The sequence below is a fragment of the Dromaius novaehollandiae genome, chromosome W, assembly GCF_036370855.1.
Source record: "Dromaius novaehollandiae isolate bDroNov1 chromosome W, bDroNov1.hap1, whole genome shotgun sequence".
Classification (NCBI taxonomy): domain Eukaryota; kingdom Metazoa; phylum Chordata; class Aves; order Casuariiformes; family Dromaiidae; genus Dromaius; species Dromaius novaehollandiae.
Window position 1 is genome coordinate 55,254,054 of NC_088130.1, and position 13,748 is coordinate 55,267,801.

At 36.7% G+C, this 13,748-nt stretch overlaps 1 protein-coding gene across 1 annotated transcript in view; it reads left to right on the forward strand.

Moving 5' to 3' along the window:
* The window catches only part of LOC112983596 (tetratricopeptide repeat protein 33), a 51,117-nt gene extending 40,983 nt beyond the window's left edge, over positions 1-10,134 (forward strand). The window contains exon 5 of the mRNA XM_026100819.2: positions 7,411-10,134. Coding sequence (XP_025956604.1) covers positions 7,411-7,764 — 354 coding nt within the window. The 3' untranslated portion in view covers positions 7,765-10,134. The remainder of the gene's footprint in view (positions 1-7,410) is intronic.
* Positions 10,135-13,748: the final 3,614 nt, after the last annotated feature.

Genomic DNA, 13,748 nt, shown 5'->3' on the forward strand with positions numbered 1-13,748 from the left:
CTCTCTTGGAATGCGTTGTTGAGTTGAATTGGAAAGGAATACAGTTCGTTTTCTGAGACTCTTCTGTAATGCAAAACAAAGCATGTTAAGTGGGAACAATTGGAGATTTGCATCAAAGCACATTCGTCATCCGAAACAAAATGCTACTATAGATTCACCTGCAGTTATGTTATACTGACCTTAACTGTCACTGGAGAGTGAGTTATCACAAGGTAGCTTGCCCTCTGAATGTCTGTGTGTCTCAATTTTCTGAGTAGGCAACCTAGGGAGAGTAAGCTCCTGTTCATCTCCAGTGCTTTAACAGTAGATGTTTCTTCTACATTGCCTTTCTGAGTGTTTAGGGCATACTCAGCTCTCTTCTGATGAAGGTGTTCTCACCTGCCAAGAATAGCTTTGGGAGATATTCTAAACAGCAGATAATGTTAACTCTTTCTTTTTGAACCAAGTGACTGTTAGGCAGTCTTAAAAGATCAAGATTAGAGGAGTCTTGAAAGGTTAAATGATTTCATAACCATTGAACTTCTTGACCAAGTGTTTTAAGTCATTATTAAACTCTTCCCACTGGCCTTTTATTACTATGGTTTTATAGTTTTTTCACTGTGTTACAATTTTTACAAAGAAAAGTCAAAGCATAAATATCAAAGTTTTTTTTTTACTAATGTTTGAGTTTTGGGAATTGCCACTTTTCTCAAGAGCAGCTTCTTTGTTCCTTTACTTTGGTTTCTCTGTCTCTTCCTTCATTACCCATATCCTGCTAAATGGTCTGTTGTAATTTTCTACTACTTCACAATGGACAATCATTTTTCTTAGTAAAAACAATTTATTGTATTTTCATTTCAAGCTTCCTCTGCCTAAAATACAGGTTCCAAGCAAATCCAGTCTATATATGCTATATAATATATCAATTTATTGCCAAAGAAAAACTTCTCTTAATCTGTTTTTGTCAAACTTGTCATAGAAGCAGAGTGAGAGATGTTAGCCCCTTTAACTTTTGGAAAAGCTGTTTGCTATTGCTTTTTCTGAATTTAGTAAATAAGGTGAGTCAATTGTAGTACTTAAAAGCAGGAATTTCTGCATTTCTGTGCATTTGATAAGAGGCGGTAATTCCTTAAAATGCTAGAAATCAGTCTGCAGGAGCACACCTGAGTAAACTCTGCAAAGTGAATGTGTAAAGTGAATTCTAGAAATGCATAGTCAGGCTTGCAATATTTCTCCCGTTTCACTATAAATGTTTGTTTTTACAAATAAGTTTTACTGTACTGGTAATAACTTAAGCAGTTACAATTTACAATTTCACATTGATATCTTCTTTAGAACAATTCTTTCTGAGAGATAAACAGTGAGCTCCACACTTTCATAAAAAGCAAAAAAGCATTAAAAAATTTTACTTAATGAAGGTTACAGAGTTTACCCTACTGTGGGCTGGGGTCTTAGTGTAAAATCTGTGATATTGCAGATTACAAAGTTAACTGCATGGATGCACAAATATGAACCAATTGTGCATACTTTCTCTCTGTTTTTTTGAGAAAATGTGGTTTGCTATATTAAGTAGTGGTGAATTTTAGCGTGTTATAGTCGTGGTATTGGATTTTGTAAAAGAAACCAAGTTTTGAGAATGCAAATCCTCAGATCAGCCCTTTGCTTTTATTTTACTTCAAAGAAATGGAGCATCAGATCTTTTATGTAAAAATGGGAGTTATGTACTAGCAAAGAGAAGAATTACTGCATTTTCATTTGAATCCGTATATGAGCTATCAGCCACTGATATGGCCTGATACACAAAGTTGTGACAGAAGATTACTGTCTGATATTTTATATATTACTGTTATAAACATCTAACTAATTCTGGATTTGAGAGGGTTTTCAGAATGAAAATAACCTAAGTGTATAGAAACACAAAGATTTGTTAATCAAAAGGAATGTTAAAACATTGCATGGCATTTTATAGTCTTTAATTTCAGAGTAGATAGTTTTCTATTGAAAAGCAGTCAAGTCTGTGCTTCCGATTGTATTCCTGCCAACTTGAGGGGATAACTCTATTTTTATAGACCAATATGAGATTAAAATATTTAAGTGCACTCTTATGACAGTCTTCCTTCTAAGGACGACACAATGTGTGAGTTACAGTCAATTGCTGGAGCACAATGATGGAATATTTATTATTATGTTAATAAAGTAGGTACTTACATGCATAATCAAAAATTAAAAAAAGATGATTCAATTTTAAAAATATATATTTGTTTTATAGCTTTGGCCTAGAATTTTTTGTTATTCAGTTTATAGTTGTTTCACACTAAATGGTACTGCTTTCCTAATCAGGTTTTGATAAAAGACATTTTTAAAAACAAATAGAAAAACCAAACATGTCAAACAATCCTACTTAGTAATACTAGGTTCCCCAGGGGTCACATATCAGTCCTCAGCTACTCTAGTGGGCTGTTTTTTTTTTTTTTAAACTACTATTGGAAGTCATAGATATATTTTGATAGCCCACCAAATATTTTATGCATGAAACTACCTTTTACTCAGAGCAATCTGATTTTTATTTGCAGTCAACAGAGAAGTGCAACCAGAATTCCAAAAGTTTACATTCTCTTACAGATACAGTTCTAGCAGAGCTGGTAGCATTCTTGAGAGATTAGCTCACACCTACTATTATTTATTCTTTCAATTGCTTAGAACTTTTGAGGCTTTAACCATGCAGATGAAATCTATCTGTTCAACATCTAGACTTTGTTAGCTAAATTAGATCCAGTGTTCATGACAAACAGTGATGGGGTGGGCTTTTTACCATTCCTTTAAAAATCCTTTAATAATTCAGCAATATAATTTGGTAATAGGGAAGTCGCTATCTTTCCTCCTCCTGGATGTTTACTGACTTACAAATTGAGAGCACATGTATCGCTTCAGGCTTTATTTTGCTAGGCTAAATATGTCAAGTTCTATGATGTGATAGATCTTCTGTTCCCTTGATCAAGGTGGATTGTGTTTATGCCTGTAGTAGAACATAGTGTATAGTTCTGCAAGGCTGAGCCAGCCTAAAGCAGTTACTTCTACAGAGCATGCAGCAATGCCTTGCAGAGGTGCTCACTCAAGTATAAAGGCAGACAGGCAACAAGCATTGTAGTGAAATAAAGCTCCAGGAAGGAATGAGTTGGTGCAACAGGAGATCTGGGAAATGGGAGCACATCACTGGAGCAAAAGAGAGTAGAAAGAGTAGGTAGAAACTTCTGTGCCTTTGTCAAAAGAAGAGAAAGAAGGAAGTTCTAAGATTAAGGAAAATGCAGCTTGAAGAGAAACTTAAAGTGGACCCAGTGGCTGACAGATAAATTCTCTGAAGCTCTAATGTGTACTGAGATATATGCCCAGGGCTGGGGACACTGAGGAGAATTTTTCTGTCGGTTACCACCAGCCACTGTGCCCGCTCGCATCTCATGCCTCCAGGTAGAGACAAGCCAGACCCACGTCCTCTGGCCTCTTGTGTCAGCCACTGCACACTGCGATCTGGGAAGGGGGAGGACGTGTGTGAGTCACTCGGGGATGATGCATCCTAATCCAGTCAGTGTAAATTCTCTGCGGTGGAAAGTGTTCAATACAGAAGAATTAAGCTACCGTCATCTCACAGACTTCTACCAAATATATGGGAACAAGGATTTTTCACAGGTTTAGAACTTCACCAAATTCCAGTAGGTTTAATGGAAAAAATCTCATCCCTTGCATCTGGAAAATGTCCTACTGTATTTCTCCAAAGTGTGAAACCATCAGTGCTTTAGAATAAACTTAGGAACTGCAAGACAGTAAGAGTCACCTCATTCTTGAAGGTGGAAGAATTTATTTTTGTTGAAAAAAATTTTCAGTTAGGTGGTTTTTGTTTTTATTTTTTGAAGAGAAGGAAAAATCTGAATGGAAATCTTGTATAGAAAAGTTTAGCCTGTTTAAGTAGATAAGCATATTTGCCTTTCAGGCTAAACTACATAAATTTTTACACTAGAGTGAGAATATCTGAAAGAATTGGATTTTTTTGGTTTAAAGAAGAGATGTAATGAGGAACTTGGCCAGTGTCTTTAAACATATTAAAGATTTCTGCAAAAATTAATGGGTTATTCATATTCACTGTGAGTAGTAGTAACAGGCTTCAATTGCAGTAAAATACATTGGCTATTAGAAAAAAGGATTATTAAACACAAGGATTATTAAACATAAACAATTAGCTTTAGGTGTGTTTGGATCTCCATTGTTGGGCATCCTTTAAAACAGGTCAGATAGACAGCTATCAGATATAACATAAAGGCCTGATATAAGCCTTAGGGCTGATGTGAACTACATAACCTTTTGAGATGCTCCCTAACCTTTTTTAGGAGTAAAGGTTACTGTATGGTGACAGTTGCTAGCTCTTTGTATAATAATACATGATAAAAACAGTAGTCTGATCAAAACTGACCTTTACATTAAAGACTGCAAATCAACAGAAGAAATCCTGGTTATGAGACAAATGGAAGAGGATGGTTGTTTGCTATAGAACACCCAATAGTGAGATGAAATGTAAAATATTTTGAACATATGAAGCCTTCAAATATTGTAACTCAGCAAGCAAGAATGTATTGCAGCAGATTTTGTAGTGGATTTTTGTAGTACTCTTCCCTGTGGATATAAAAGCAAAATTGTGAGTGCATGTTGATTTTAAATCTTGTAGTCCTTAGATGTAGGGTCTCTGAGACAATGGTTGCCCATCAAATTGGGGCTAGAAGCATCAAGTGTTTGCAGTGCCATAACACTTTCCTGTAATGCCAGATAGGCAATTGGGTAAGATAAGGAGATTCCCCCGCCGGTGCAGATGTGAAATAAAAGTGGCACTTGAACTGACCCATGTGAATAGGTTTAGTATAGTAATAGGATCCTGAAAAACTTACTTTTAGCTGTACTCTGTAATGATTAAAATTATAAACTGGATGAGAAATAGGAATATAAATCATTTTTGTACCTTTTATCTGGCATTTTCCAGATCAATGGTTAGATCAGATAGTAATTTAAGAGCTATCAGTGCAAGTTTGGCATTTATACTCCTGGATTTTCAGTTCTTTTGTCATAATAGAAAATAATGACTGGAAGCAGTTGCAGTGGCAACATGAAATACTGTAAATGACGATTCTGCATTTTTCCACTATTGTACTGGTGCTTTAAAGGCTTATGCCTCTGATCTTTTGCACCTCTTAAAATGTATTTACACCTTTCTGTAATAAGGTCACATGCAAAATCTTCTCCCAAATAGGCTTACAAAAGTGATTATTATATGCTGTATCCATGTGAATTATCAAGGCAGCTTCTCAGCTTATTAGTTAAAACATCACTGTAAAACTTCGGTTGCCTTATGTTAATCTGTATTTAATTACTGTGTTTAGTGTTGTTTAATGTGCATGAACACAACTATACAGACAGGTTTTAAGTGGGAGGTCTCTTCCATGGGAAGTATAAAAGCAGATGGTGTTTGTTTATATTTTGTGTTCAAAAAAAAGAAAAAAGAGAGCATTTAGTGTTTACTTCTAACTCATCTGTCCCTTGAAATTAAAAGCCAGCAAAGCTGAAAAAAATGACACTGTTTTGCAAGAATTAAACTGCACTCCTCATGTCTTAAGTCCAGCAAGCTCCTACACTTCAGATCTGGCTGTAGGCCAATAGTAAAGTATTTTTTTTTCCTGGAACTGAATGGCTGTCTGTTACAACAGCAGTAATACTGATAGCGTATCAGCATTTCTTAAAAGAAATCAGAGATTTGTATGTCTTGTCTGCTGTGCTAAGTTCAGTTCATGTCATACAGAGTTCATAAACTACTTTGTGGAAGGAGAAAAATTAATTGGCAGTTTCTGTTGATGCACATGGAAAATACTGCTTTTTCAAATTAATTTGCGTGCTTTGAGTGTTTATAAATTACAAAAGAATATGGCATTCAGTGCTGTTCATATGTCTTTAAAATCTTTATACATAAGTTGCTGGAAATCTTAACTATGATCCAGCAGTATCATCACTGTTTTTCCACCCCACAGGAAGAATTGGTCACTCAGGGTGGCCACTTTCATAACTGACCATAAAGAGTAAATGTGAAAAATATACATACGTGCATGTACATGTATAAGTTAGAGTAGATAAAGTCAGTGTTGACCTTCTTATTGTTAAAATAACTAAAAATCCAATACAGCTGTAAGTTTTGGTCTAGCATTCTTCCAGTTTTATCTTATTACTGCTAAATGCCATGCTTGCTTTGTTTTTTTTTTAGATTTAACAGCTTCTGGGTTGAGTATTTCTATTTGTGGGACATTTCCCAGTTTAGATGAGTTGAAAGACAAGCAGTCTTAATTATAATTAAATAATTAATTGTATTAATACTAGATGATTTATAAGATTATAGGAGTTCGTTCTTAGAGTAACTCAAAGTGGGAAGTTTATACTTTTCTCTGAGGTTAAATGTTTGTAACCAATTTGCTCAGTTTTACAGAAACTGCTTATCGTAGCCATGGATGACTGCAATATTAGATCATATATGAAATGACCACATGCTAATTTAAAAGGGGCAATATTGGTGAAATTTCAGATCCCAGTCATCCCATTTCTGTATTTGTTTAAACTATATCTGTCTGCTCGCACCCTCCTGTGTATCTGATGATAGGAGAAAACTGGGATAGAAAACCATCAAAACAAAAATGAATTTGGCTTTTCCCCCTTTAATTACAATATTATTTTTGACATGTTTTTGTTGGAATGAAAAGGTCATTTGATAAGTACTTTCAAAATACCTAAGTTACATGGAAAAGCCACTTCTTACAACATCTACACTTATCTTTTCATCTTATTGTCATCACTTTCAGACATTTATTTCATCACTCTTTCATATGAACAGTGAAAAACAGTGACCTGCTTTTAAGGAGTATTTCTCTCTGAGGTGGTTCATGTCTTGAGAGCATGAAGATTAATATTCTTCCTTTAGCAGTAATACCGGGTTGCCTAATTTTTGTTAAGGGAGTTGTGGCCTTAAAATGTATCTAATAATGTATTCTTTCATCAAATACTTCAATTCTGTTCCAAATTTTAAAATAAAAAGGAATATTTTCTTGAGGGCTTGGTTTTAAATGCTGTTTGTTTCTCTAGATAGACCATCTACATTTGTGAACTCCTGTTTGTGCCTTTGTTGCCAAGTACTTGATTTGTTCATTCTTGGTACTTTCAGACACTTGAACACACAGTGTTTGGGGGTAACACTGTGATTGAACTCACAGCTGAGGAGGATGTTCCAATAAAGACAGATTGGAATAAAATCATTTTTGTCTTTGGGAAAATGTTTCTCCAGTTAATTTCTGTGGTGAAGTATGCAGGCTTTGAAGATTCCAATCCTTGTTTTTTCCCCTGTTCTGTTTCTAGGCAATCCGAAGTTTTCAGGTATCCTTACACATCTTTCCAATGAACCCTGAAGTATGGAAAGAGGACCTTTCTTGGGCAAGAAAACTCCATGAACAGCAGGAGAAGGCAACAAAGACTGAGGCAGTGCAAGCACTGGCAGAAGCAAAAGAGTTTGCACAAGAATCAATCCCAGACTATGACTTTGAAAGTGATGAGATCGTGGCAGTCTGTGCTGCCATTGCAGAGAAGGAGAAAGCTCTTTCAGCAGCTAAAACTGTAGTGATTGTATCTGCTTCAGGCACTGTAGAGACTGTTACTGAGAAGGAAGATTGTGCTACGACTCCTGATGATACCATTTTTATCAAAGCCCGATAGGGTGGCCTGGTATGTTGCCAGTACTGTTTTGAGAACTAGTGTTATTTATTGTATGTTGAGTTTTTTCTTTTTTTCTTTTTTTTTAATCAGTTGGGGAGCCTACAAAAGAAGCTATTTTTTCTTTTGAAAATTTTGATTTGATTGAAGCTATTTTTCTTTTTAAAAAGCACAAACCTGAATTCATCTTCCATCCATACTTTTGGAGAAGAAAGATAAGAGTTGATTTTAAAAATCTCATGAATAAATGTAATGTTAAAATGCTTAACTGCATTATAACAACATCTCTCATGTAACTGTATTTAATAATTGTACAAGTTACTGTCTACATTTTACCAGTAATTAATCAGCTGTAATTTAAAATACAAAACAAAAAGGGCATATTGTTGTAAATATTATATTTCAGTCCTTAATCATTAACATTTATCAGCCAGCTCAAGTGTGAGTTGTTCTCTTGTTCTCAGAAGTCTGGCCTTTCCTTATTTTAAATGCTGTACTACAGACAGCACCAAAAGTAAAATGATATGAGCTGGAAATAGGTGCATCTGTGAAGTGTATTGCTTTTATCCTTTTCTTCCCCAGTAATGCTGAAAATCCCATAAAGGGAATCAGTTGATTTTTCAGAGTTCTTATGACCCACCGTTCATAGGGTACCAGTTGTTCAGGACAACAGCACTGGCTCAGTCTCCCTTTTAAATCTTTTGAGGGCTTGGATAGTGTGGAGGGTATTCACACTGTGTTAACATAGATGCATAACTTAGGAGGTTTCTTTGCCTTGTCTTAAGTTTCTTCAGGGGAGGATGGTGGTTGCTTCCTCACATGGGCAGTTCAGAGAAACAAAGTCACGCTCCTTCCTTCAGTTGCTCTTGGCTGAGACTGGCCTCTTTTCACTATCTGTGGAGACATTGGAGAGAACAGCGTCCTAGCTAGGCTGCCACTTTGGCATGGGTAAAAGTAGGCAATTAGAAACTGCCACCTTGTGAAAATCTGACTTACCTGAAGTTGCCTCCTTGCACAAAACTAGATTTTAGCTATTGGGTTTTTTTCAGACTCATTTAAGCTTACTTAAATGTCTGTGTAATATACAGGTGTATTTTAAGTGTTACAGTGACTATAAATCAAAGACACTTTTGGAAAAAGGGTCAGTTGAGGAATTTCCAGAAAATTCAGGATATGTATTATTGTTGGGAATACATCACTTCCACTTAATTTTGATAATTTTTGCATGACAAAAACAGGTTTGTATCCAAGGGAAACCTTTTAAAATCAGTCATCTTTGCCTTTTTAATGTTTGATTTATATTTTGAAAATTAAAATAATTTTTAATTAAAATAAAAAATTAAAATGTTTAAAAACGCATTTTGAAAGGAAATAACATGAGTTGCTGGAGAAGCCTACTGCTTTTTGCAATAGAAAAATCATTTAGCTCAGATCATAGTTTCATTTGAATCTTGTTAAGTCTTCAGAGGACTCTACAGTCTGTACAGAAATAGATTGTCCCTTTCAAAGATTTAATTGCAGTGTTGTATTTATATTACTGTGTTTTCATTAATTTTTGCAAGATTCTTCTTCAATTAATTTTTGTATATACAGTCATTTTTAGATCATGAGCAGACACACACGCACCCACACACCCCTTGCACTTTTTAACATCTCCTGAATATTCAAAATAATTCTAATTATAGTAACTAAAATATATTTAAAACATCTTATGCAAAAAAACCCACAGTCCTACATTTTCATTTGTTGATTCAATTCTGGAATAGATCCTTAAATGCTTATTGAATAGACATTTGATTAAAATACTGTATGATAGAAGTTTAGAATTCTCCCTGTTGAAGAATTTTGTAATCTTATTTTTCCTAACAACTTAAATAAGACAATCTTAGCCACGGGAAGAGTTGGTATGAAAAGGATTTGGACAGATTTCTTCCAAGAAGAGACTTTCTCTGGCTAGAGGAAGATATGTGCAAGATGCAGTAAGGTATGTGTTCTCATTTTTGAAGGAAGTGGGCTGTAATCTAACATTTCTTTCTTTGCCTTTTATGCTTGTGTGAGTCTGTTACATATTTACTCATACAGTTAGGACTTTGCCTCCATCTTTTCAGAGGTCCATGTTATCACTGAATCTGCTTTCACTGAAATGATTTACACAATCCCTGCTGAGTATGTTTTTTGTTCTGACTAGATTAGGCTATGAATTCTAGATGTTGTCATGACACTAATGTCTTGTAACAGGCAGCAGCTACGGTCTTGTGACTGATGCATTATTCTCAACCTGGGAGGTCTGACATCTGTTTTTTTGTACAGCATGTCATGTTTTGCATGTATGGGATTTTTTTGATCTGTTTGAATAAAATATTGGCTTCTCTACTGCTTGGTGATGCCTGTTTATTCTTTGGGTTATCACAAGAATAAGGGTTTCCATAGACTTCTAGGATGTTATTCATGTAATCAGTTGCTTGTTTGTTTGTTTCTGAACATGTTAATGTATTATAGTAAAAAACACATAAACATCTCAGGAAAAATGTTTAGTAAAAAGTAGTGCTCAGCCCTTTTAAACTGCTTACGGGTACCCAAATGAGAGAGACCCAATGGAGAAGGTAGAACATGGTGAATTACATTCATGCTTTGCCAGCAGGAGTTTGTTGCTGCTCTTCATCATCGCTAGTGTCAGTGGCTGCAGTTGCCCCAGTTTATCTGCCTTCCATGGGAATCGTATGCTTAAATGCGTAACAAAGTGCTGCAACACAGTTAAAGAGGAGATTTCGGTGACAACAATAGTTAAGGTGGGATTAGTTTTGCTTAACTTTCAATACCTGCAGTTAACATTCAAATTTGAATTTTCTCCTTTGAATCCGTTTGTATTCAGTGGAAAGAAATACACAGCCTCAGAGGGCCATTCATTTGCCTTATGTTAGATGACTATCTTAGAATGCGATGAATCAGCCTCCCAAAGTGCCTAATTATTTCCATTGACTGCAAAGGAAGCCTAAGGTGACTGACTGTGACTTTAGGCACTGAAACGGGGCGGATTAATTCTACCCTTACAGACTGAGATAAATGTCTATAAATTATACTGAGAGAGAGAACAGATACTTTCTGAAGATATTAGAGGGTAAAGAAAGTATGGATAAAGAAAGTTTATTCAGGTAACACAACAGTGACTAATTTCATAACATGAATAAAGCACTGGATTTTAAAAGTATTTGAGGGAAGAAAGGAAACTTAATGGTTTCGTGTAGTCTTCTAGTCCCTAATAGTCATCTTCAAATAACTGGTAGTGTTTGGGACTAAGATGAGAGAGAGAACATTGAAAACTACCTGGCCATATAGGGTAAGTGTCCCCCAGATGCTCAAACCAATGGGAAGGAGGTAAAAGCTAGTGTTGAGGGCAGGTGCTCTCTAACACTTTATTTCTGGGTTATGTAATGGCTATAAAACTGTCAGAGTAGTTAGGACTGGGACTGAAAAAAGCAGAAGTTTAAGGGCTCAGTTTATTGGCAGATTGCACATAATACATGTGATTATTGTAAACATCTGTGCCATTTAACACTTACGTTCTCAAATGGACTGGAGTCCTTTGCCTGTGGTATATCCAGAGAGGACTGGTTTAGAAGCAAGGGGTGCTCCTGGGTGTGGATTGTTGCTGAATCCTGTCAGATGTACTGGCCTGGCCTTAAGGTCTGCTTTGCAAGTGTAGTGACGGGAGGAGCTGTGTGGATTGTAGAGCGTAAATGATGAAGGGGAAAGATCAGAGGTATGGACAGAGTTCCAGAATTTGGGTTCTGAGAGCAGGGGATTTAGACTGTAGCACTTCTAGAACAAGGCCTAAGAATGGCTAGGTATTTAGTAGCTTTGATATTAAATCTGCCCTAAGTAAATTAGACTTGCAGTTGTGTCTAGGAGCAGAACAGGGACTACAAATCTTCATAGAAGGCTTCTTGACTGGGATGATGGCTGATGCCATTTGAGGGTAGTGGATTACAGTCACACTGTCAATGCTTTGGCATTGCACCTATAGCACTGATTTGCATTAGGTGGCACTAGTGTTGCAGGCAACAGAGATGCAAAAGTTTGGCTTATTACAGGTTCCTACAGCCCCACCCTTACAGTCCAGTCAGTACTGGTTTAAGATGTACTCTGTCAGTACATCTTAAACCCTAAAGGTGTGCCCAACCCTAATGCTAGCCTATATTATTGATCAGGGATTCAAATTAATTTATGCATTTTCATAGAAACCAGTCTCCTACAGACATTGGCTCTCATCCTGCCTGTGGTGGGTAGATTCTCCAAGCCATGCTACAGGACATGGGCTCGGATTGAGTTAGGACTGGGGTTTGGGGAGCGGGATGGGGTTTGCGGGGGGGTCTAGCAGTACTGCTGATGGAAAGGCTTTTGTGAAGCTGTGGTTGAGGGTATGTGGGCACAGGCTGACTGCTGTAAGTGACGGTGTAGGATTGGTATTAACAGGACTAAGCAGGATAGAGTCAAGGAGATGTAATTTTGGTATAAAAGTGTTGAGCAGTGAATGTTTTTTCTTTTTATGAACACTTAGGGGGCTGGGGAAAGTGGATGCAGATGTGGAAGGCAGGCTATGTCGGTGGGGAGGTGGAGAGTGGAAGGGGAGCTATTATGCATGAGAAGGGAAGCCCTTTCAAAAATAGGAAAGCTATGTGTAATGCCTAGCAGGAAAATAACCTTTTATTTTAACTTTCATGTGTCACTAATTTCTACAGACTTTTAGTTTATGTACTTATTTTACTGGACCTCTGTTGACTGAAGGGAAGCTGAGAAAGAGAATTCAATAATTTACTCGTGGTCTGTATGGAGTCAGAATGGAGGAAGGTTCCAAAGCTGATTGGGACTGGCAGGCAGGGGAAGGGGGATATGCAGTGTGTCACTCTTAAACAAAGGCACACTTGCCTAGTCCTTTAGCGAGGCTAATTTTGAACATCCATCTACGTTTGTAACTAAGCATTAAAGATGCTCCCTGTTTTGTCTTTGTGCACTGATGTTGAGGTCTCATAGATAATTCTACTGTTCCTCAGGAGACTTTTTAATCTGCAGGTTGATTGGCAATCCTTGAGGTCAGTATTGAGGGAATTAGGGAATTGATATGCTTTGTGCTATAATCCAGTCCACTGTTGACATACCAGCAATGCTGTGGGCAGGAAGATGACCACAGGCTTATCATACATATTTGCTAAGAAACATGTTTTGCTAGAAGGTCAGCTATTTAAGATGGCCTATTCTTGCTTAAAAGTCTTCCAGACCACATGTATTTATTTTTCATCAGTAATATATAGGCTTTGCTCATTTAAATACTGTGCACTTTTATTATGCACGGTTGCTATTTAATTCTGTCATTACATTCAGTACCAATAATACTGGTGTACTGTTTCATTCCAGCTGCAAAGGCGTGGCCTTAAATTTGCATAGGTTGTATAGTTGCAGGTAGCAGTCCCACCTTCCTGCTCTATCAAGTACTGTATCCTGTCTTAGGAAATACAGCAAGTGTATTCTGGTTGTTGATCACTAGTAAAGCAATAGACCATAGCTGAATGGTTTAATTGCAAAGAATTTGGACAGATCTTTATCTTTAGCTCCAGTAGAAAGTTGGGTAATACTGTTCTCCACCTTACCCAGTGAATAGTGACTTCGGGTGCAAATATTTGTGTGGAGAGTTAACTTCACTTTCCCCATGCATCCAAGCAAATAAAGCTCCACTGCTCCCCTGTTAATAGAAAATATATTGATCATTTTTGTTTTATTGTATGAAGAATTTTCTTGGCTCTGTGTCAATGCCCTCAGGGGAATTTTAGAAGATGGCTTTCTCTTGCCGATGGTGATCATGCTATGGTGTTTTGGAAACTTGCAGAACAAAGTATGTTTTGACAGTAGCTAAGCACAAAGTGTTCCAAAATGGGTGGCTTATTAAGGTGAGGAGTTGGCACTGAATGGCAGACTTGCATAAACTTCTGAGA